Source organism: Panthera uncia (genome assembly GCF_023721935.1).
Source record: "Panthera uncia isolate 11264 chromosome D3 unlocalized genomic scaffold, Puncia_PCG_1.0 HiC_scaffold_8, whole genome shotgun sequence".
Taxonomy (NCBI): Eukaryota; Metazoa; Chordata; class Mammalia; order Carnivora; family Felidae; genus Panthera; species Panthera uncia.
The window spans coordinates 63415148-63439068 of NW_026057586.1; the positions used below are offsets into that span (position 1 = coordinate 63415148).

The following is a 23921-nucleotide window of genomic DNA, read 5'->3' on the forward strand; positions in this document are numbered from 1 at the left end:
ATAAGGTTTCAGAGCCCCGCAAATATGATTCTCTTATTTCAATTAATAGTTAGCAAAGGAGGCAGGACCCACAGAAACACATCACCCCTTCCATGGGTCGGCAGTATACCATCTTACACTTAGTTATTTTCACAACTAACATATTTAACTACTATCACAACTGTATGAAGTAGTTTTATCATCCTACTGCAGAAATCAGGACACTGAGGCTCAAGGTGATGGCACAAATGAGTCCGTGATAGAAGTTAAGATCTGAACTTGACCACAGCACACTGATCCAGGATGGTGGGCCACTTGTCAAGAGGTCATTCTAAGAGGGTATGGCTTAAGAGAACACTCAGTACAAGCTAATAGGCATACACTGCCCACACACCTCTGGGCAAGCATGGCCCAGGCCCAGCTGAGTGGACTCTGATGCCAGCTCCACACAGTCAGCTTCCGGATGTCAGCCTGGCTCCTGGAATATGTTTCTGTCTCCATATGAACATGGTTGTACATGGCATTCTTGAGTCCAGCACCCCAGCACAAGTGACTGGAATGGGAACCACGTGTGTAAAACACAGGGCAGATCTCCTTCTGTAAGGTTAGCTTTCCTGAGCTGAACTTTCTTAACAAGATGTACATTGGTGTGAAGGAGATATTTTACAAACCATGTCAGAAAGCACTCAGAGGCTGTTCAACTTCTGAGTCGTACCCACTCCCTGATCCTGTGATAGAATCAGGCACCATCCTCGCTCAGAAAGACAGAACACACCATGAGCACTAGATTTGACGTTACTGACTTGCTTGCAAACGTGCCTGCTGGGCTACGGACTGTGAAAACAGCATTTTCCTCTGCTGCTGAACTATGTTGGCAAAAAAGCAGAAACAAAACCTGATAAGATCATGAAGTAAAGAAAACTATAATCAATACAGACCTGGAATTATTACAAACTGAACAAAAAACCCACCACCTGACCTGAAATGAATTCCCCTCCTCTCTACCCTGTTCCTCCTTAAAAACCAAAAGCAGCCATGTGAGCAGGAGCAAAACCCCGAGAACAGGGAGGCCTGGGCAATGAGTGTGCCCGGCTCCACTGCCAGCCTGTGGGTGTTACCCCCCCCCCCCCCCCCAACCCTCAGCCTCTTGTCTGTCAAGGGTGTTCCTCTCAGCTCTGGAATTCTAAAGAGATTGTGGCGAGGGCCAGGAGCAAAAACGGATCAGCCACCAGAAGCAACCTTTCTTAACTTTCTGCTTCAGGGCTGAAAGAGAAGACAAAAAGCAACAATTTTATTTCTGGGACTGCAACTACTTCTTCAAAGTATTTCTTGCAAACTCCCACCCCTTACTGCCAGCTCAGCACCTTTCCGTGCCTTCCACAGCACCTGGACTCATCTCTGGACACAGTGACGGTCACTGCACTGCACATACATGAAGGACACGAAGATATAATGTAAGTGTGAGATTCAGAGATACCGGAAAGACAAAATTTTGAATTCAAGAGCTTTTTAATTTTGTTGGAAAAAGTAAACATTTTTGAACATTCACACAGCTGCCTCAAGAAACTTCTTGCTAATCCTAAGGAACAGGTTGTTTCAAAAGGCAGAAGAGCAGGGTGGGAAAGAGAATGGGCTCTGCCTGGGTAATGAGGTCGTGTCCAGGCATGGTCCAACCCACCTTTTCAGTACCATCTCCAAGCCCCTACCCTCCTGCCAGGCTGCTCTGTCATTGCCCTGGGATATGTCTTGCTCACTCCCGATAATAACAATCTATGTGTATCTAACACTTAGGATATGCTAAGCACTCTCTGGAGCATGCGACATATACTAACTCATTTCACTTTCGCACACAGATGAAGTAACTAAAGCACAGAGATTAAGTAATTTGCCCAAGTTCCCACAACTAAGATATGGCAGGCCCAGTACACAACCTCCAGAACCTGAGCTCTTAACCAGGATACCATATTCTCTCTCCCAATAGCTTTGAATGAAACACCCCTTCCTCCCCACTTTTTATTGGGGTGAGGGTTAGGTTTACCTATGCCCTCAAGAAAAAGACAGGATGTGGGGCGCCTGGGTGGCGCAGTCGGTTAAGCGTCCGGCTTCAGCCAGGTCACGATCTCGCGGTCCGTGAGTTCGAGCCCCGCGTCAGGCTCTGGGCTGATGGCTCGGAGCCTGGAGCCTGTTTCCGATTCTGTGTCTCCCTCTCTCTCTGCCCCTACCCCGTTCATGCTCTGTCTCTCTCTGTCCCAGGAATGAATAAAAAACGTTGAAAAAAAAAAAAATTAAAAAAAAAAAAAAAGAAAAAGACAGGATGAGACTGGCTAGAGGAAACCCAGAGGCAAAGGCTCTCACATGTGAGCAGCCTGCTGCTTCTCCTGGATGTTACAGCTGAGGTTACATTTGACCCCCTCAACTGAAAGGCCCAGACATCTCTATGCCACCTGTCCTTAAACTCATCAGCATCACCTTCTGCAATGCCCCTTCATGGAGAGACAAGTCTTCAGCGGCTGGCCAGAGAATGTAGCCCTGCAGGGAAGACGGAAAGAGGGAAAGCTCATAGTTCTGGAGGGCCAGGTGCACTGGATATACCAACCTAGGGTAAAACCAGGCCACTTACCCAGTGCTTCTGGAAAGTGCCTCAGGGCTGGACTAACTGAAACCAAAGGAAGGGACTGCACAAGGTCAGAAGCAGGCAGCTGTTTGGGGGGGGGGGGGGGAGTGAACTGTCACTGCGGTTCCCCAGGGCATCTCTCCTAGCCACCACCCACATCCATTTTGAGGGATGAGAGCTACTAAACCTTACTGGCTGCCAGGCCCCCCCCCCCCCTTCTCCAACAGCCCAAACCCTTGCCTATGCTTCAAGGGCCAGACCAAGTTCCACCTTCTTCTCAGTGTCAGAGGATCTTTCCCCCTGTACTCCATTATTCAGCTGGCAAACATCCAGCATACAGTGGACAGACCAGAATTCCTTTGTTCTAGGCGTATGCCATTTTTCTCCCTCACTGAGCTCCTCGAGTACAGGGCTAAGAGGAGGTGCCTGTGAGTTGAGTCCTAAAGGACAAGAAATTACCCTGATGTAGAGAAAGGGCAGGGATACCAGGGCAGGGATACCCATCAAGAGACCCTGGGGTGCAGAGCATGTGTAGGGGATCCCACGGGCAAGTGCAGAGAGAAAAGACTCGCGAAATCAGACTTTGAAACATGCTAAGGAATGTGGGGTTTTAAATACAGATCTCTGACCTCCCGAATTTAGCTCCAATCTCTGAGAGCAGGGCCTGAGCCCTGAGCATGTGTACCTCTCATGGACACACTGCCAGTTAAGAATCATGTGGGAATGAGGATAGACTGGTGAGGAATAAAAGGAAACTACCAAGGAGTCTAGTGCAGGTGGCCAACCACAAATGGATGGCTTGAACTAAGGGAGTGGTAGAGAGGGTGGAGAAAGACAGGCAGAGGCCAGAGAGGATAAAGGCCTAGTTCAGCAGAATCTGGCAAGTGGCTAGATGTGGAATGAAGAGGCGAGGTGGGCTTCTCCAGGTTCTTCCTTGAGTGGCTGAGTAGACAAGTGGATCATTAACTGAGAAAGGCAAGACAAGAGAAGCATGGGGGCTGTGGGGACACAAGTTTGGACAACCACAGGTCTATATGCCATTCAAAGGGAACTCCTCCAGGCTGTTAGATACAAAGCCTGGGCTCAGGAGAGATATCTTGGGATCCTCTAAATGTTAATCCTTAACTTCCTGTTGCAGTAAAGAAAATAGAAATCTCTCTTGAACATTTAGTGATACTTTTCAATGGAATGAGAATTTTCCAAGTGATTTGGTACAATATGCTGCTAACTTGACAAACTCTTTATAGAATTATAAAAAGGCCAGAATAGGTCCACCAAGTACCCTGAGACAAATGTTTTTGCTCTAGTATATACCTTAAGAAAAGGTCCCAAATGTTGCAACAAACAAGTCCATTCTCTTTCCCAGGGCCTGTCCCAATTTTCTTTTAATAGGGAAACATTTACAATGAGCATCATTAAGGGAAGCTGAAATAGTCCCAACTTACTGGGATTTTACATTTAGAACAAAAAAAAAATACAATGTTTTTCTCAATTCCCTAAAACCAAGTGGATTCAGGACATTTATATCGGCATAACATCATCTGAAAAACTCCCCTCACCCTCTGACACACACCTACCAGACACGTTCACAGCTCTATCGTTTAATTACCCAACTTCAGAGAACATAAACTTGTATTCAAAAGCAAACCGCTTTATTGCTTTTGAATTCCAAGGAAAGAACTATTATTAGTGACTCCTACTTATTCACGTGTAGTTATGGACTGAAAGTACACCATTACAGAGTTCTGACTGAACATCATTTAAGTAGTATTAAAAGGTTGCTACAATCTCAATTCCTCATCTCAACAGTTACAGCATAATGACTGGTAAAATGTCACATACCCCCTTCTTAAATCCACAACTTCCCCCACTGAGAAAAGCCCTTCTGGGAAGATACTTAGCTGGAGGGCCCCTAGGGGAGATGTGTGCTATTGAGAGGCTGAAAAGAAATGATCAGACTGCAATCAATTTCCTTAGCCACACCTACAGGTTTCACTTTTGTAGCTATTTCCCTTCCTGATACAAGCAATGGTTACAATCTGGTTGTTACCATCAATGCTGAATTTGCTGCTTGCAAATTAAAATGTATTTAATGTTTTATTAACATTCTTTCCTAAAAAGGGTTCTGAAAAAGGCTAATCCTTTTAGCAAATGCTTTTTAAATTAAAGACTTTAGTCTATGGGGGAGGGGAAGAAAAAAAAAGAGGTTGGAGAGGGAGAGAGCCAAAGCATAAGAGACTCTTAAAAACTAAGAACAAACTGAGGGTTAATGGGGAGTGGGAGGGAGGGGAGGGTGGGTGATGGGTATTGAGGAGGGCACCTTTTGGGATGAACACTGGGTGTTGTATGGAAACCAATCTGACAATACATTTCATATTTAAAAAAATAAAAATAAAGACTTTATCATACTCACTTTGCCTAAAATAAGTTCTTAGCCAATATATGCAAATACTCTACTTTCAATAATGTATCTTATACAGTCCATGGTTACAAAGAAATCAGACTCTCAGTGTCCTGGAAAATAGTTTTTGAGGAAACCTAAGTTCTTTAAGATGTAATTCATTTGATTATTCAGCATGTTTCTTTCATCATCAAAAACCCCTTTATTTCCACCCCAAGTATTGATCAATATGCACCAATAATTTGTTGTTGTTTTTAACCAGCTTAAACACTGACTCCCAGAGCCAGTGATCTAAGTCATTTAACCAGCATTCCTCTACTGAATTGAAAGAGTTTCCATCCACAACTCAAGAAACTACACAGTCCTCCATGTGTCCTTGGAGTAAGAAAAGAGGCATGGACTTTGGGATTTGAAACTAGGGAGATTTAACATCTTCTCTCCCCACACTGGTCTGCTTGTTACTCCACCTCAGGTAACACTCAACCTATCTAAGCCCATAATTCTCTCATTTGTAAAATAAAGATGATAATATGCTAACTTAAAGTGTTACGGAAAATAATTTATGTAAATGATCTAGCACTTAAAAGTACTTAGGGGCACCTGGGCTAAGCTTCCAGACTCTTTGATTTCTGCTCAGGTCATGATCTTGCAGTTTTTGAGTTCTAAGCCCAGGATCCAGCTCTGTGCTGACAGTGCAGAGCCTGCTTGGGATTCTCTCTCCTCTCTCTGCCTCTCTCTCTCTCACTCTCCCTCTCAAAAATAAACACTAAAAAAATAAAAAATAAAATAAAATAAAGTACTTAATGTTACATTTTTTTTTTCTAATTTTTAAAAATGCTTATATTTTGAGAGCGAGAGACAGAGCACGAGTTGGGGAGGGACAGAGAGAGAGAGGGAGACACAGAATCTGAAGCGGGCTCCAGGCTCTGAGCTGTCAGCACAGAGCCCAATACAGGGCTTGAATCCCCAAACTGTGAGATCATGACCTGAGCTGAAGTTGGATGCTTAACTGACTGAGCCACCCCAGGTGCTCCATACATGTTCTTTCTAAGCTCCAATTTTTGGAAACATGAAAATAATTTAAAAACCATAGGAACTCCCCTCTCAGAGCTCTGGAAGCCTGGGAACCCCAAATTAGGTCAACTTGGGTAGACTAGGGGATACCAAGATGAATTGGGTCAAGATTCCTGTCCTTAAGGAACTCAGAACTCTGTAGGAAAGGCAAGTCTAACACAAATGTGATTGGGACAAGTGCTCAAAGAGAAACATAAAGAAAGCACTGTGGTCACACAAAAGAGGAAACAACTTATTCTGAAGGGGTTTGGGGGAGAAGGCCTCACAGAGTAACTAGCATTGGAATTGGACCTAGGACTTCCATGGAAGGGAGGAGAGGCAAGGGGAAGGTAGCCTTTCTCAGGTAGATCAAACAGCATGTGCAAAGGACACCACATAGCAAGTAAGTAAGAAGAGCAGGGGGCTCTGGAGTCAGAACTTGAGTGAGGTCACAGCTCACCCTCCCTAGCTAGGAAAATTGGGGCAACCCAACGAATCCCTCAGCATTCCATTTTCTCACCTACAAAATGGGAATAATAATGTCTACTTTCAGGGAGAATTAAACATGATCGTGAATGTGAAGTACAGGGCAGCACAAAGTAAAAGCTTAAAAAAAAAAAAGGTAGCTATTATGATTTGCAAGGGTAGTAGGAAAACAAGGGGCAGGAGGTGAGGCTAAACAGATTACTTTCAACCAGCCTAGGAAGGGTCTTGCATACCAAATAAGAAGTTAGGATTAACTGCTGAGGACTATAAGATCAGAGAGGTTTTCAATAGGAATGAAAGGATTAAAAATTTGCTTTAGAAAAAGAACTCTGGTGTCCAAGAAGGGGAGTCTGAAAAACTCAGTATGTACTTGGAAAAGCATCTGAGAGATGAGGGTATGGATTCAGGTAATTTCGGTAAGATTAGGAAGGAAGGCACACACTCAACTCTCTCTAAAGTAAAATCCACAAGGCTTAATGGGTGACTGCATTTGAGGAGAAGAGTACAGAAATAAGTGAATAACAGTCTTCTCATCTGGATGACTGGGTGAATGGTGGTGTCACCGCAGAAAAGAGATGAGAAGTTTGGAATCTGCTGACTGTTCTTTTGTGCCCACTTCTAACCCAGTTTTATGAAGTTAGTCGTCGTCTCCAGCCCTTACTGAACAAAAGAAATGTTCCCAGGGAGGGAGGGCCCAGAAACTGTGACTCCAAGTTCAACGTCTAGTTCCAACAAGCACCGCTCTGCCCAAGAGGAATCCTAGCTCTTTATCTCCTCTCAGGAAATCAGCTCCTGCTCTTTTTTATTTCCGGCTCGACGCAACCCGGCAGCACTACCGGGACGCCAGCTCACAAATCTTGGCGAGGTCGGCTCCGGAGGGCGCCGGCAAACATACTCGGGAAAGAACTAAGCCAGTTTAGCATCTGTAATCCTCACCAAAGGAGCCACTTAACAAGAAGGCACCCGGGGCATTCAAGATACAAAGTACCAAGTTATTTTTATAAACTTTGGCCGGTTTGAGTTCGAACGACTGAAGCCAACCCCCACCCCCCAAAATGGCACTTTTGCTTCAGCAAGGAAAGGAGATCCGGATGACTAGAAGTAGTAGGTTGAAAAGGAGACGGGGAAGGAGAAGCGCGCTGCAAATGCGGCCGACCCTACGCCTTCCTGGAGTTGGAACTTACCCGCTGTGTGACTCTGCAGTCACAAGGCGACAGTTTGCTAGGACCCAGCACAATTTCAAACGACCCACCAACAAACTGACCTAACTTTTGTCGCCCTACCTCCTCCTTCCTTCCCCAGCCCGAGCCTCCCGGCCTCCGGAGCTGCGACCCGGCCGAAAGGGGCACCAAACCCAGCGCGCTGCGGCCCAGGGCGGGGCGGCTCCGCGGCGCGGGCTCCCAGCCGGAGCTCCGGCGCTCAGGCCTTCCCCGCGGGCGCCCGGTTCGGGACCTCCTGGCCGGGCCCCCACATCAACACCGCTCCGGGTCCGGGAGGCCGCCGCCGCTAGGAGGACCCTGCCCGGTTCCGGGCGGAGGACGGTGTGGACGCCCCGGGCCAGGCGGAGGGGCCAGCGGCAGCTCCCAGCGCGGCCTGACGCTCCCGCCCAGGCTGCGGCCTAGGCGGCCCCGTTAGCTCCCCCAGCCCGCGTGCGGTCCGGAGGGGCGGTGGGACCACGTAGAAGCGGGAGACCGAGCGGCGGCGTCCCGAGGAGTCCCAGCCCGCCGCGGGGACCCCGGGCCCGGGGCGCCGCACCTCCCTGCCCGGCCGGCGCCGGAGAATGGCTTTTACCTTCATCAGCCTCCTGCTGGCCGCCATCTTGGATCTGGTGCTGCTACTTCCCCAGAATGCATCGCGGCCGGCCGGGCGACTGGAGCCCCCGCACTTCCTGGAGCGGGGGAGGGGCGGGCCGGGCACTCCCCGAAGTGCGAAGTGCCTACTGTGTGCTGGCCACGGTGCTGGGTGAACACAGGTGAACGGGTCCGGCGGAAACCCTGCCTTTACGGGCCGTCCAATCGGATGGAAATTACAAAGCGTGCTTGGCACACAGTAGGCGCACAATAAATAATGGCTGCATAAAATAAGATCATTGAATAACCAAGATTATTTCAGACACTGATAAGTGCTGTGAAGAAAAGAAAACTGGGTGGTGGGAAAGTGACTCTGGAGACCTACTTTTCCAATGAAAGCCTCACTGAGGAGATAGTATTAATAACACTGGAACCTACAGAGCGCAGCTCCCCCCACCAGTGCTTCATTTTCCTTAGTCTTTGAAACCACCCTGTAATATGGTTATCATTAACAGCCCATCTCACAGAAAAAGCAAAGAGAAGGCCAATGATTTGCCCAAGGTCATGCAGCCAGCTAGGAGCAGAGGGTGAGCTGCTGGCTCCAGGGCCAACGCTGGAAACTGAAGGATGGGATAGAGCAGCTGAGAGGCTGGGAGGAGATTGTTTCAAGCAGGAGAAAAGGCGCTGGCAAAGGCCATGTGGCTGTCTAGATGGCCAGAATGGAGTAAGTATTAGAAGGAACAAGGGAGGCAGGTGACAGACCGGGACAGCCTTACAGGAACAGAAGGGATTTGGCTTTCCTTCTATGCTCTGTGAGAGACCTTTGATGGATGTGTGTAGCAGCCACCTAGTCAGATAAAATGTTTAAGGAAAGTACTATGATTGAAGAATGGGGAATGGAGGGGGATAAGCAGGGGAGTAGGGGCCATTTGGAAGCCTGCTGTAGCCAATCAGGCAAAAGTGATAGTGGTTGGGACCTAGGGTGTCAGTGTAGGCAAAGAAAAAGGTACCGTTTCAGTACACATTTAGGCCATGTGAAGGCATTTTTCTTCATTCTAAGAGCAATGAGTTTCCCACGAAAGGGGAGAAGAAGAAAGAACTGGAGATTATGTAGCCTGGAATGGAGCCGGCCTTCCTCACAGTGTCCTGGGAGCCCAGGTTTGACATGGGTTGGGAGGGACGAGATGACAAGCCTCATGCCATCAAGGTTCTGTTTGCCTTTTATCTCTCCCCAGGGCTGGCACACAGTGGGTGTTCAATAAACATTCAGCAAATGTGTGAGGGACTCCATTAGCCAGTTCCCTAGAGGCATGGGGGACTTGGAAGTCTGGCCTGGAGACTAACTCCATGATCATACTGTGTACACCGAACCTGGTACTACATTGGCCCAGGTGAAAGAAAAACAGCTTTATTGGGAGCCTGCCCTGAAGAATTCCAAGGCAGTTGAAGAAGCACAGTGATTCCCTCAACCTGGACATGTGAAGCTGGCAATAGAAGGCGAGGTTCAGTGAGGGCAAATGAAAAAAGCTAGCCTTTGCTGCGGCATCTTCCTATTCCCTCACCATCACCTTGCAAGACAGCTCCCTTGCAGGTGAGGAATGAAGGCTCTAAGCAGCAGAGTGCCACTGTTAAACAAGCATACAGAGAAATGTACCCAGTCCCAGTGGAAAAGGTCTTCGGGGCCCCCTCTCCTACTCTAAAACCTTTATTTCTGCCCATGGCAAGCCTGGCTTCTGATCATGCCAGCTCCTTTCCACTCAGCTAACTCATGTTCATTTGGACCTGGCCTTAGTGTCACTTCCCTGAGCCTTCCATTAAAAGTGGCCTCTTCCTCCTCTTCCACTCCTCCTCCTCCTCCTCCTCCTCCTCCTCCTCCTCCTCCTCCTCCTCCCAGACTCCAGGCCATTCTGGATACAACTTACCACATGCTGCTTCTTCTCCCAATCATCACAGGGTCCTGGATGCTCACCTGCTGGGTTCAGAGAGGTAGATAACAAGGTGGCACCTGCCCTCAAGCAGCTTGCAGCATCCTGGGGAGGCACCAAGGAAAACAACAGAATGTGACAATGGTTTGGTGAAGTGTGGGAGCCCAGAGGAGAGGGCTGACAGTGGCCAGGGGAGGGGCCAGGGATGGAAGGAGCTCCGGGACAGGCTGACTGTATGCCCGGCACTGGGCCCTGCACATTTATACCCACCACCAAGTTCATTGGCACCACAGAGCAGCGCTAAAATGTTCTGTTTCACAGGTAAGGAAACTGAGGCCCTGAGAATAGTAGCTCACCCTTCATCACCCATAGGAAGAGGGGCTCCAGAAGTTAGATCTTGATCTGGTTCATGCTGGTGAGGCTTTGCCTTGACCTCCTTCTGCTGGCCCAAAGCTTCATGTCCTACATTTCTCCCTTCCTAAGACCAGTGTTTCTGCCACACTATACCCCCTGCCTCTCCCCTTGCTACTTCCTTTGCCTGTAATGCCTTTGTCATTCCCTCCCCCCATACTACCTTGTCCATCTGGCAAGTGCTGATCATTCTTAAGGACTCAGCTTACCATGGTGGCTCACTTGGGTGACCTGTCAGCCTGCTGTGTGCTGGGCTCCCAAGAGTACAAATGCACAAGTGTTCTTTTTTTTTTAACGTTTATTTTTGAGAGACAGAGACAGAGACAGAGACAGAGAGAAACAGAGCATGAGCAAGGGAAGGGCAGAGAGAGAGGGAGACACGGAATCTGAAGCAGTCTCCAGGCTCAGAACTGTCAACACACAGCCCAACATCGGGCTCGAACTCACAAACTGTGGGATCATGACCTGAGCTGAAGCTGGACACCCTACCGACTGAGCCACCTAGGTGCCCCACAAGTGTTCTATTGACTCCCCCAATGGCCCTCTGAGGTCAGAGCTGTTATCAGCCCCATTTACAAAAGAAGAAACTGAGGCAAGGGTCAGTCAGCTTTTCAGCCACCTGGCTGGTCAGAGGGTCAAGCCTGAGTCTGCTCTTGGACTGTGAGGGGGAAACCAAGTTCTGTCTGGGAGACTCAGCTGACCTAAAAGTCTCCTTCTTTCCCTTCTATTCTCCCTCTCAACCTCCCTCTTTCCTTCCATCCTTCCTTCAGTAAATCCCATTGGGGGTACTCTGTGCTTAATGAATAAGGAAATTCACATGGTGTCTGGCCCTGCCTTGACCAGATTGGGTGCTCAACAAACATTTGAAGGACTGTCCCTGACCTAGAGCAATGGCCAAATGACTGGACAAAGGGTCTTGCCACTGGTGTCAGTAAGAAGTAGATCAGGACTTGTGCTTCAGGCTGCATAGGAAGGAGGGCAGCTGGAAGAGGTTCAGAGGGGAGAGAAGTGGAGACGGCAGAAAACGGAAGATAGGTCTGTCCCGGAAACAGTGGAGGGCTGGAACAGTGATGCTGTCAACAGTAATAGGGTCTTCAGGAAGCAGCAGACATTTGTCTGAAGGCTCAGGGATTACAATTACCCTCAGACTGCTAGAGCTCATGGGCCAGGCTATACTGGCACGAGTTCAGAGCCCAGACTTGGGTCACACAGGCCTAGGCCCAAGACCTTATGTGACCCTGAGCAGTTTCCTCCTCTGGAGAGGACAGGGCCAGCCTCCATGGCTAGTGAGGACTCAGGGCCAAGGCCAGCCCAGCATTCCAGAGAGCCCTAGCCAGAGAGCTAAAAGGTGGCACATGCTTGTGTGCCCAGGAGGGCATGGAGCAGGCCAGAGATGGCTTTAGGGCCTGGGAAGTGGGGGCAGACAACAGCACGGGCCCTCTCCAGGTACACAGCCCCATCCAGGAAGGGGCAGTTCTGGGGGTTCCAGGCCTTCCTACAACTCAGAGTAAGAAGACCTGGCTGGGCTTCTGCTGAGTGACCCTTCCTCTCTGAGCTCCAGTTTCTCTCTAGGCAACTGAGGACTGGGACACGGTTGCCAAGGATCAATGCCAGCAGAGTATGGGCATGCCTTGAGCAGGGTGGGCATGGGAGAGAGCAGGTGTAGGCAGCCAGACCATAGAGGGCTGGGGACTTTGCAAGGCCCTGCTGCCTGCAATCTGATCCCTAGGCAGCCCACCTGGGCTCTTAGGGAAGCCTGCTCTGGCAGAGCTCTTCACCCCATTGGCACCATAGCCCTCACTCACAGTCCCTGCCCACAATTCGAGCTCACTACACTCCTTTGCCATATCTATGTTTAACCTCAGGCTTTATCCCTTAGGTTAAGTTCCATGAGGACAGAAAGCACACCTGGCCTGTATGCCTCTGTCTTCTTCAGTCATGTATTTGTTGAGTACATACTATGTACTAGGCATTGTTCTAGACACGGAGGAGACATCAGAGAACAGATAGAAAACACACTCACCCAGGGGAGCCTGGCTGGCTCAGTCGGAAGAGCATGTGACTCTTGATCTTGGGATCATGAGTTAAAACCCCATGTTGGGTGTAGGGATTATTTAAATAAATAAACTTTAAAAAAAAGTTTAGGGGGGTGGGAGGGAGGGCAGGGTGGGTGATGGGTATTGAGGAGGGCACCTTTTGGGATGAGCACTGGGTGTTGTATGGAAACCAATTTGACAGTAAATTTCATATATTAAAAAATAAAAAATTAAAAAAAAAATTTCACTTAAGTTTCACTTTTCAAAAAAAAAAAAAGTTTAAACTTAAGTTTAAACTTAAAAAAAAAAGTTTGGGTGGCTCGATTGGTTAAGTATCCGACTCCTGATTTTGGCTCAGGTCATGATCTCAGGGTTATGGGATCAAGCCCCATGTCGAGCACTGAGCTCAGCATGGAGCCTGCTTGAGATTCTCTCTCTCTCCCTGTCTCTCTGCTCCCCCTGTTTCTCTCTCTCTCTCTCTCTCTCTCTCTCACTCACTCTCTCTCTCAAAATAAAATAAACATTAAAAAAATATATGGGGCACCTGGGTGGCTCAGTTGGTTAAGCATCAACTCTTGATTTTGGCTCAGGTCAGGATCTCACAGTTTGTGAGATCAAGCCCTGCATCGGGCTCCGCACTGATAATGCAGAGCCTGCTTGGGATTCTCTCTCCCTCTCTCTCTGCCCCTCTCCCTGCTCTCTCTCTCTCTCTTTCTCTCAAAATAAATACAATAAAAACAAAATGAAAAATAAAAGGAAGGGAAAAAAAGAAAACGCACTGACCCAAAAACAAGGGATGTGGAAGGGAAGCTGGGGCTACAGGGGTCTGGAAGCTTAAAACCCTCCAGTGGTCTCTCTGGATGGAGCTGTCACCACTCACAAGGGCCAGGCAAGCTCTGTAAAGCTCTGGGCATGGGTGGCAGAGCTGAAACAGGGCCAGACCAGGCTGGCAGAGGAGGGATGTGAACCAGATTGCCCGGGATCCCATACACCATGACCTCATGGCCCAAAGGTCACAGACTGGTGCTGGGAGGAGAGGCAGCATGGAGTACAAGGCTAGTGATGTGGGGCAAACCAAGGTGAGGGGAACAGGTGCCTTCTCTCAGGGTCAGTGAAATCACTGGGTGTCAGGGCAATGTGTGTGCAGTTAATAGACAGGAGGGGCTCTAACCCAGAAGTTTTCAAACTTGCTTCTAGCAATATGTCTCTTTATTAAGCTAAAATCTTCCTTAGAACCTAAATAATGATACTAACAGTTGGATGTGCTTTGTTGAAGCAAGTAGGGACAGTGTTTCCCATTTAGCTCTGGGCACGTTCCCCCACCCCCAACAATCCTACAGTATTTCTCAGGAACCTTGCAGCCCTAAGGAACCCAGTTTGAAAACCACCCATGTAATCAATCTCTTTTATATTATAGACAAGAAAGCTGAGACCCAGAGAATGCAGCTACATGGTCCATGCTCTCCCTGAGCTCAGAGTTGATGGGGCTGACAGGCAGGTCACTGGACAATCACTGAACAATGTGATGAGTGTGGGGATGGCAGAAGCCTGGCACTGGGGAAGCCCTGGTTTGCTCAACCACATTCCAGAATGCCTCTGACATGCCACAGGTGGTGCCAGCCCAGGCAGCAGTTGGATGGTGACTGTAGAGTTCCCAGAGATTCACCCAAGGGTCCTCCTCCTTGGCAGCAGCCTACCTTCCTAACCTGATGGTACCACTCAAGGCTGCATCAAACATCCAGGCTGTGGAGCCCCACCCATTGCCCTGAAGTGACAATCCAGCTCTGTCGCAGCTGCCTATATGCCCTGGCAAGCCACCTACTCCCACCAAGCCCCAGGTTCTCCTCTGTCAAACAGAACTGTAGTGGGGATTGCATGAAGAATCTCTACCTGTGGCTACCACATCTAGTGGCCCAGCACCAGTTGAAGGGTAGAGCTGTCTCTCCATCTTGCCTACCCACTTGACCCCCATATCCACCTTGTTTCTCAAAAAGAACATTAGGAATCGCCATTCTCTGTTTTCTTGCTACGTATCGTTGCCCAAAGGCATCTATCTCCCATAGCACACCAGTGGTTCAGAGGACCCATGTTTGAAAAACATGAGTACAGAGGCACTTGGGTGACTCAGTCGGTTAAGCAACCAACCCTTGATTTCGGCTCAAGTCATGATCTCACGGTTGTGAGATTGAGTGCACGTGTCAGGCTTCTCATTGAGCATGGAGCCTACTTTGGATTCTCTCTCCCTCTCTTTCTGCCACTCCCCTGCTCATTCTCTCTCTCAAAATAAATAAACATTTAAAAAAGAAAAAGAAAAACATAAGTATAGCAAAAAGTGTGGAGCCCACAGAACCACATGCTGAATGAACACAACATGTGCTTCTTTGAGCCTCTGTCTTCCCACCAGTGAGATGGGGCTAAGATCACCTGCCCACCACCTGGAGACATAACTGTGTGAGTGAGAGGGCCTGAAACACAGAGAAGCCACAGATACCATAGACAGGGCCACTTGGTGCTGGAGCAGGAAGAGCAAGGAGGGAGGAGCCAGATTTAAGTAGGGCTCCTGAGTTCCCAAGCCACACAGATGGCCTGGCCTAGAGAGGCTATGAATGCATGTATGTATGTGTGTCCCGCAGCTTTGGACCCCATCAACATCTCTAATGAGGCCTGATCCTCATTCCAGCCTAAAGCATCTGCCCAAAGCCCTGAGAGGCATCCCAGAGCCTGGGGCTTCAGCCCTTGATGCCAGGTGGTACCTACATGTGAGAAGTAGTCAGGTTGGGTGGCCAGGTTGGGCAGTACCCTTTCTGCCCTTCCTGCCTGCCTGTCCCTGGGTCCCTATCCCTCTTTTCTGGAGAGGGACTTTTCACTTATTCCTTCTCTGAAACCACTCTGGGCAAGGACACTAATGTATATAAGATACATCCCTGCTCCAAATGGAAAGACACCAGGTAGGATGATCAGGGCTGTAGAGTTTTAGGGAGTCCAGACTCAGCCCTAAGAGTCAGGTAAGCCTTCCTGGAGGAGGAACTGCTAAGCTGAAGCTACAGGACAAGACAAGGTTAGCAGCAGGTAAGTGGACAAAAACTCTTGATCCACTGGAGCTTGAGGCTTCCCATCTGTAAAATGGGTGGTTTAAATAATGAATGGCATGCATTTAGCACTGAGCATGGCACACAGTAGGTCTGCAATGGTCATTGCCGTTATTTTTGTGTTGGGCAATATAGGCATCCCAGGCAGGGGGGAACAACACGTGCAAAGGCCCAGAAGCCTTTGAGGCAGGGGGATTCTTTAGGTCCTGGAAGTAGCTTGTGAGGGTCTAGGCCAACCCATAGATGGGACAATGGGAACTTACACAGACCTCGATACAGCTCCTATTGTACACCTGGCCATCAGCTGACAGAGTCCTGGTGTCTCTCTAACCATGGAAGACTGGTGTTATCAATACATCCATTATGTAGAGGTCAGGAGAGGTGAAGTAACCAGCCATAGTCACTCAGGCAAAAAGTGGCAGAGCCTGGATGGATACCCAGGTCTCTGAGGCTTCCCATCTGCCATGAGTCATCTGGAGTGAGTCCTAGGGAGCACAAAGAGTACCTGTGCTGCCTTTACCATGGCAGCCCTGACTGGCTTCAGCCAAATCTTTGCTTGCAGACCTGTTTCTGTAGCTGCAAAAAAGGGAGTGGGATTAAAATCAGTGAGGTGCCAAACAGAGCCTTGCTCTGTTCTAGGCACTGAGTGCTCTTGCCTCATTGAATCCTCACAAACAGTAGAAATGGATGCTCAGGGAGGTCAGGGAACTCTGGGAGGTCACACAACACAGAAAAGGGCTGCATTTATTAGCCCATTTTACAGATGAGGACATGAGAGTGGCACAAGAAGCTGCAGGACTGTTTGACTCCAAAGGCGTGCCAGTCCTAACCATCTGACCACTTTGCCCCTTGGAGAGCCATGAAAAATTCTCTGGCCTTGCTGCATCCAGGGAGGGGGGATAGGGAGCCAGCTGGGCCCATAAGGATCTGTGACTTTACCTTTTGGGGAAGTAGGAAGCCCTGGACACTCCTGGACCAGACAAAAGGTAGGCTGGGCCCCCATGGCATCCCCATTTTCTCACCTTCCTCCCTGGCTGGCCCCCAACTCTGGGTTCTAAATGACCCTCTCTCCTTTTGCATATGCAAAGTGTGAGACCCTGCCCTGGGAGAAAGAGTGGGGAGTGGTCTTCATAGCCATAACCCTGAGGTTGGGCAGATGGAGTAAGAGTACCCACGGACTCTGGAGGCAGAATTTTCTAGGTTTCACTCCCTACTTAGCTACTTCTGGGCAGCGTGACCATGGAGAGGTCCTTATCGCTCAGAGTGTCCTTGCAAGATGATCGTAAAAATAAACCAAGAAAACATAGGCCAGGGCTTTGGATCTCCAAGGAGGCCTTCTCACCGTCTCAGCTGGCACCATGCCCAGACTATGGGCTCAAGACTTCTCATCTGTAAAATAGGCATAGGAAGTTTAAATAGATAATGCATGCAAATGTCCAGCACTTCCAGGGGTCCTTGGAAGGGTAGGTGCCTTGAGGGTGCAGACACCAGATGCATCCCCCAGTAGGGGTTCAGGGCTCACCCCCAAGTTTGGGGGTATTCTTTTGTGTTTCCCAGCCATTTAGCCCAAACAGGTCAGCTGAACCCATGACAGAGCCAGGCGCGATCTACCCACACCCCATCCTGATTTTGACCCATACGTGGAGCCCAGAGCAGTAGCCCAGGCTTCCCACAGTGCCAGTTGGCCTGAAAGAGATTGTACGGTGTCTGGGAGAGTATCCCCCCGGGCGGGGGGGGGGGGGAGGGTCACAAAGGACCTGGCACCAGGAATAGGGAAAGGCCTGGGATCACAGAGACCCCTGGGCATCCCAGAAAGGTCATGAGCTGCGTTGAATAGGGGTGTCTGGAGGCCAGCCGCCGCACAGGCAGCCCAGAGAAGAGATCAGGCTAGTGCATCCGCGCCAGAGGATGGGGGAACACGCTCAGAGGCGGAAGGGGCGCGCGGAAACCCCCATGGGAAGCCGGAAGGGGCACGCGGGGCGGTTGGCCGCAGCGGGGGCGGCGGCCGTTGGAGAGCAGCGGCCTGGGCCAGGCCAGGTCTGGCGTCTGGCCAGGCCCGGGGCCACCATGACCAAGGACTCGCCCAGCCCTTTGGGCAGCGGCCGCGCGACACCCAAGAAGCCGGGTAGTCCGGGTCCATCGGCCGCGGTGGTGGAGGAGCAAAGGCGGGAGCTGGAGAAGCTGCGGGCGGAGCTGGAGGGGGAGCGGGCGCGCGGACGCGCGGCGACGCAGCGCTTCGCGTCCCAGGAGCGCCAGCTGCGGGAGGCGGCCGAGCGGGAGAGGCAGCAGCTGGTTGACCATCTGCGCTCCAAGTGGGAGGCTCAGCACGACCGGGAGCTGCGGCAGCTGCAGGAGGACATGCTACGGGAGCGTGAGGCCGAGATTCGGCAGCTGCTGCGCTGGAAGGAGGCCGAGATGCGGCAGCTGCGGCAGCTGCTGCACCGCGAGCGCGACGGCGTCATGCGCCAGGCCCGGGAGCTGCAGCGCCAGCTGGCAGAGGAGTTAGTGAACCGTGGCTACTGTGGCCGCGCGGGGGCGCCCGACGTCGCCGCTGCTCAGTGCCGCTGTCGCCTGCAGGAAGTGCTGGCACAGCTTCGCTGGGACACCGACGGCGAGCAGGCCTCGCGCATCCGACACCTGCAGGCGGCGCTCGACGTGGAGCGCCGGCTCTTCCTCAAGTACATCCTAGAGCACTTCCGCTGGCATCCCGCTTTGCCCGTCTCCCCCGACCCCCAAGCCGTGCATTCTTCGGAAGAGCCGCCCCTCCATACCGCCGGCAACTCCCCCGGGCCCCCAAAGTCCGTCTGTAAACCCGAATCCTTGAATACTGACAGCCTGAGCGCTGGCATCCGTCTGCGCTCCCGCTCCCTAGACGTGGTGCCAGCCAGGTGCTCCAACTCCCCAGACAGCCTGCTCCACACGCCGCGCTCCTGCTCTCTCGATTCTTTGGCACCAGCGCGTTCCCGCTATCTCGACAGCACCCTCAGTTGCCCCAAAGCCCCCGAATCCAAGAAGCCGGCCTCCTGGCCAGACACCCCCATCTTAGGCTCCTCGAGTCCTCCGCCCCCGCTACCCCCACCACCGCCACCGCCATCGAAGCCCAGGAGACCTAGTGACTCTCTAGGAGAGGACTCCGGGAGCCAGCCCTGCGAGGCCCTGACTCCCTCGCCGCCGGATCTGGACTACCAGGAGCTGGTGAAGCAGAACTCGGAATTGTCAGAGGCGTTGCAGGTGCTGGCACGCCGCTGCTCGGGACTGTGGGAGGAGAACGTGCAGCTGTGGCGCGCAGGTTTCCAGGACAAGTCCGACGAGAAGGTGAAGCGGCTCAAGGTGAAGCACGCGGAGCTTGCAGGCCTCGCGAGGCGCCTAGAGGACCGGGCCCGAAAGCTGCAAAAAACCAACCTGCGGGCTGTGAGCGAGCCTGTGCCAGGCGAGAGCCGCGCTGGCCTGGAACTGTGCCAGGCCTTTGCCCGCCAGCGCGCTCGGGACTTGTCGGAGCAGGCAAGCGAGCTGCTGGCCAAGGACAAGCAGATCGAAAAGCTGCGGCTGGAGTACCACTTGCTGCAAGCTCGCGTCACCTCAGGCATGAATAGTGTCCCGCACCCTGGCGGGGGTGCTGCCCAAGCCCAGTGGCTCAACATCAGTGAGTTGGACCGGCTGCAGCGCGAGTCCCAGCGGGAGGTGCTCCGCCTGCAGAGACAGTTGACGATGCAGCAGTCCACCGGCTGCGCCCGAGCTGAGGCGGACGGCGAGAGCGCACCCTTCGAGGAGGCGCGGCGCCAGGTGCAGGCACTGGAGCTGGAGCTGGGCGCCCAGGCGGCCGTGGCACGGCGCGGCGGCGAGGATGGTGAAGTGCAGCTGCGGGCGGCGCTACGCGAGGAAGCCTGGCTGGCGCAGGAGAACGCGCGGTTGCAGGCCCAGGCCAACTGGACGCGGAAGGTGGCGGCGGAAAACAGCGATGTGCGCGGGCAGCTGGGCTGCGCGTGCCAGGAGCGCGACGCCGCCGGCATGCTGGCGGAGCAGCTGCTACAGCAGGCTGCGCGCGGGCAGGACAGGCAGCAACAGCTGCAGCACGACCTGCAGAAGGCCCTGCGAGATCTCCAGGCTGCTAGGGAGGAGATGCTGGCGCTGCAGTGTCAGACTGGTTACCTTCCCCAGGAATCCCGGGAGGCCCCCCAAGTCCCGGAGGCTCAAGTCAGAGATAGTGGAAGGACCAAGTTCCAGCTGGCGCCTGAAGAGCAAGCAGCTTCACAGCCCAGTGCAGACAAACAGGGAAATCAGGAAGCTTCTCAGCTGGAAAGTCCAATTGCTATCAGGGAGCCAGCCAGTGACCCTCAAGTGCCAGACAGAGTCCCAGCCAGCGGACCTCTGGACTCCGGGTCCCTAGCCAAGAAAACTAGCTCCCAGTCGAATTCTCCCTCTGAGTTGGAGTCCATATGGACCACGGTGCCATCTTGTCCTCCTCTGGATATGGACACAGCCAGCGAGGTGGAGGATCTGGAGCCTGACGGTGTGTCCTCTACCTTGGAAGCGAGGGGCTCAGAGGCCCCCCTGACCCCTAAGCTCAAGATCTTCCTGGCTCGGTATAGCTACAATACTTTTAAGGGGCCTAATGAACATCCTGAGAGTGAACTGCCCCTCACAGCTGGAGATTATGTGTATGTTTTGGGGGACATGGATGAAGATGGATTTTGTGAAGGGGAGCTTGAGGATGGCCGGCGGGGGCTGGTGCCCTCCAACCTGGTGGAGCAGATTCCAGACAGTGACATCCTGGGCTGCCTGTCCCCCAAGTCCCCTGACTTCAGCCCTACTCGATTCCTAGGTAGACACAGCAAGTTTTTGAAGGAAGACACTGGTCACAGCTTGTTGCCTGGGAAAGCCCAGGGAGCTATGGACAAGGGGACATGCCAGATGGTGAGGGCAGGCTCCAAGACAGAAGTGGCAATAGAGATCTCAGATGCCAAGAGAGAAGAAGACAGCTGGCTGGGCTTGCTGCAGTGTGGGGAGGAGAAGGGCTTCTCTAGACCCCTTCTGGGGGCCACAGGGGCTTTTTGCGTGGCTCCCATGCAACTACACCTGCAGAGTGTTGCAGCCACATCAGCCAAGATTACCTGGGTCTACAGCAGCAGCAACCACCCCCACATGGTATACCTCAATGACCAGGAGCATGCCCTGACCCCAGCAGGTGTGTGCTGCTACACCTTCCACAGCCTGCATCCTAGCACACGGTACCGGGCACGAGTGGAGGTGCAGCTGCCATGGGACTTGCTGCAGGTGCACTGGGAAACAACGTCCTCCACCATCACCTTTGACACACCGCTGGCAGGACCTCCTCACCCTCCTCTGGATGTGCTGGTGGAGCGCCATGCCTCACCAGGCATCCTAGTGGTCAGCTGGCTCCCTGTAACCATCCACTCTGCTGGGTCATCCAACGGAGTCCAGGTCACTGGCTACGCTGTGTATGCTGATGGGTTCAAGGTTGCAGAGGTTGCTGATGCCACTGCTGGGAGCACCCTGTTGGAATTTTGCCAGCTCCACCTGCCCCTGATGTGCCAGAATGTCTCTGTGAGAACCATGTCACTTTGTGGTGAGTCCCTGGATTCAGTGCCAGCCCAGATCCCTCATGACTGTTTCACCTGTCACCAATTGCCAGAGACTTCTTCCTTTAGCTACACCTGTGGTGACCTGTCTACCTGCAGAGTCACAGTCCCTGTCCGTCCTCAGAGGCTGGCACTGGCTCCCCTGAGTGCTAAAGCCAGCCCCCACACTCCTGGAAGCTGCAGGGAGCCCCAGGCCGAGTTTCTAGAAGCATTCCCTGAAGAACCCTCAAGGAGGCAATCCCCGATGTGCAACCTGAGTTCAGAGGGAGAATGTGCAAGTGTGGGGTCTGGCAGCCAACCCCAGCGACCTATAGGGGCCCAGGAGGTCTGCAGAAAGGACTTGCTCTTTCAGAAGAGTTCCCCAAACCACAGACCACCTCTGCTCAGTGGACAGTCTAGGGGAGAAGAAAACTGCTACTGGCACATGGGCGCCAGAAAAAGCCATGCTTCGGGAGTCGTCCATCTGTTCCCAGAGTTTGGGCTTGAGAAGCAACCATATCAGGAAAAGGCTGCTTTTGAAAAGGTCCTTAGGCAAAAGCAAGATTCCGATGTGTTTGCCCCTCCCCAGCTGGACACCAGCCAACCATATGTGTCTGACTTCCACAACATTTTGCAGGAGGAGGAGGCAGTGCACGTCAATCTGTGGGGCCCAGAGAGGCGAGAGCAGAGAAAGGAGTTTAGGACCCAGAACGGGAGCTGTCAGGCTCTGGGGAGCAAGAGAGAGTGCCAGCTCCTGGAGCCCAGCCCAGCACTTTGTCCAGCTCCATCCAGCAAAGTCATTAAGATGTTCAGGGGTGGCCCCTCACCACTGGGGACAGAGGTGGACACTTTGGCCAGGGTCTTTGTGGCCCTCTTTGATTATGACCCCCTGGTGATATCTGGCAACCCCGAGGTTGCAGAGGAGGAGCTAGCTTTCCAGAAAGGGCAGCTGCTAAGAGTGTGGGGCTCTCAGGACCCTTGTGGCTTCTACCGTGGTGAATGCAATGGGCAAGTGGGCAACATACCTGGGCATCTGGTGGCCGAGGTAAATGTAGGCACAGAGCAGACTGATGGGATGTGGCATTTGCCAGCACAAGGGCACCTGTCCTCTGTGGCCCACCTCGATGACTTTGGGGGGCTCACCAGCCCCCAAGGCTCCTTTCCTATGCCCCAAGGGAACCCCCGGAGGTCACCACTGTGGACTCCAACAACCATGATGACAGCTTTGGACTATGACCCCAAGGATGGGCGAGCAGGGGGCCAGGTGAAGGACAAGCTGTCACTGAGGGCAGGGGATATGGTCATGGTCTATGGGCCTGTGGATGACAAGGGATTCTATTATGGGGAGTCAGGTGGTCACAGGGGCCTGGTCCCAGCCCACCTGCTGGATCACCTTCCCCTCCATGGAAAGTGAGCAAGGCTCCTGCCGGGGTAGTGGCCTCTGGCCACCCACACCCCGCCAGAGGAGAAGCAAGCACTGGGACCCTAACTCCAGCATCCCTCCTCAACTCTGTGAGCAGCACTTGCTCAGAATGTCACTGTGAGAAATTGACACCAGTCCCCAGGAGTCCCCTGGCCTCTGAGAGGAGCAGGGCTTCAGTCTGAACTGAGCTATTCCCAAAAGAAAACAGAACAAGCAGCCCACGAGAGTCTGACAGGCTGTTTTGGAGTTGTCAGTGACTATGACAGGTATTTGGAGAAGGGTCTTTTTCTGTGCTCAGTATGCATTTTCTCTAGGAGTTTCTTTAGAAGTGTCCTCATCCATTGCGTTGTATGAAAGTCTCAAGAAAAGCCTGCCTCTTAAAAAAAAAAAAAGTGACCAGAATGTTCTTTTTCTATCTTATGTTCACCTCCTCATTAAAATGTTCATAGAAAAGAGAAAAATAATACTTTAGAAGTAAAAGCACAACCAAGGGAAACACAAATATACCTCTCTTCCTCTCTCTCTTCTGTCCAGGGGTCCTGCAATGGCTGCAGACATGTGTTCCCAGCTGGGGAGGGCACCTCCTTATTCTTTGGAGGGGGCTTAGCTTACGGTCTTCTGGCAGGACTATCAAGGGGTCAAGCCAAGAGCCAGGGCTGAGAAGCAGGGCCCCAATGGCTCAACGAGGTTGGCATTTCCCACAGGCTTCCCTGCATGTGGCCTGTGTCCCTGGGTGCCAGCCTTTGTGGAGAGTGGGATCAGTGTCTCCCGACTGGGGATCCCACTCTGCATGGTGTTAGTAATTGCCCGCTTTCCCCAGGGCTTCTCTCTGGGAAGGTGTTTCTATATTTACCCCATCTTGTAGAAGAGACTCTGAGGCTCAGGGGGCCCCCTCTTGTCAGGTGACACAGCTGAAAACTGATTCCTCCCACAGTCTTCCTGGCTCTCCCTCTAGGAGAGTGAGAATGAAGGGTGGTCTTCATCCTTCTCTGCCTTTTTTATAAAGTTTTATTTAAGTAATCTCTATACCCAATATTGGGCTGGAACTCACAACCCTGAGATCAAGAGTTGCATGTTCTTCCGACTGAGCCAGCCAGATGCCCCCATCCTTCTCTGCTTCTGTTTGATACTCTTT

The 23921-nt window shown here is 51.9% G+C and overlaps 2 protein-coding genes across 4 annotated transcripts in view; one reads left to right on the forward strand and one right to left on the reverse strand.

Moving 5' to 3' along the window:
* Positions 1-10331, reverse strand: part of UBE2L3 (ubiquitin conjugating enzyme E2 L3) — a 70938-nt gene extending 60607 nt beyond the window's left edge. Inside the window, exons 1-2 of one of the 3 annotated variants that reach the window (XM_049620546.1) lie at positions 10246-10331; positions 8325-8604 (exon numbers count right to left, since the gene is read on the reverse strand). In XM_049620546.1, the coding sequence (XP_049476503.1) occupies positions 8325-8604; positions 10246-10271 (306 nt within the window). In that variant the 5' untranslated portion in view covers positions 10272-10331. Of the gene's footprint in view, positions 1-8324; positions 8605-10245 lie in introns of those variants that run through there. The other 2 variants (XM_049620545.1, XM_049620551.1) reach the window with 2 other exon arrangements.
* Positions 10332-17628: 7297 nt separating this feature from the next.
* On the forward strand, positions 17629-23288 carry LOC125914888 (RIMS-binding protein 3A-like). The gene has a single exon (XM_049620544.1). The coding sequence runs from the start codon at positions 17693-17695 to the stop codon at positions 22775-22777; it is 5085 nt and encodes a 1694-aa protein (XP_049476501.1). The 5' UTR covers positions 17629-17692; the 3' UTR covers positions 22778-23288.
* The last annotated feature ends 633 nt before the right edge of the window (positions 23289-23921 follow it).

Excerpts from the sequence above, each read along its gene's own strand:
- LOC125914888 (XM_049620544.1), top strand. The coding sequence starts at position 17,693 with ATGGGGGAACACGCTCAGAGGCGGAAGGGGCGCGCGGAAACCCCCATG.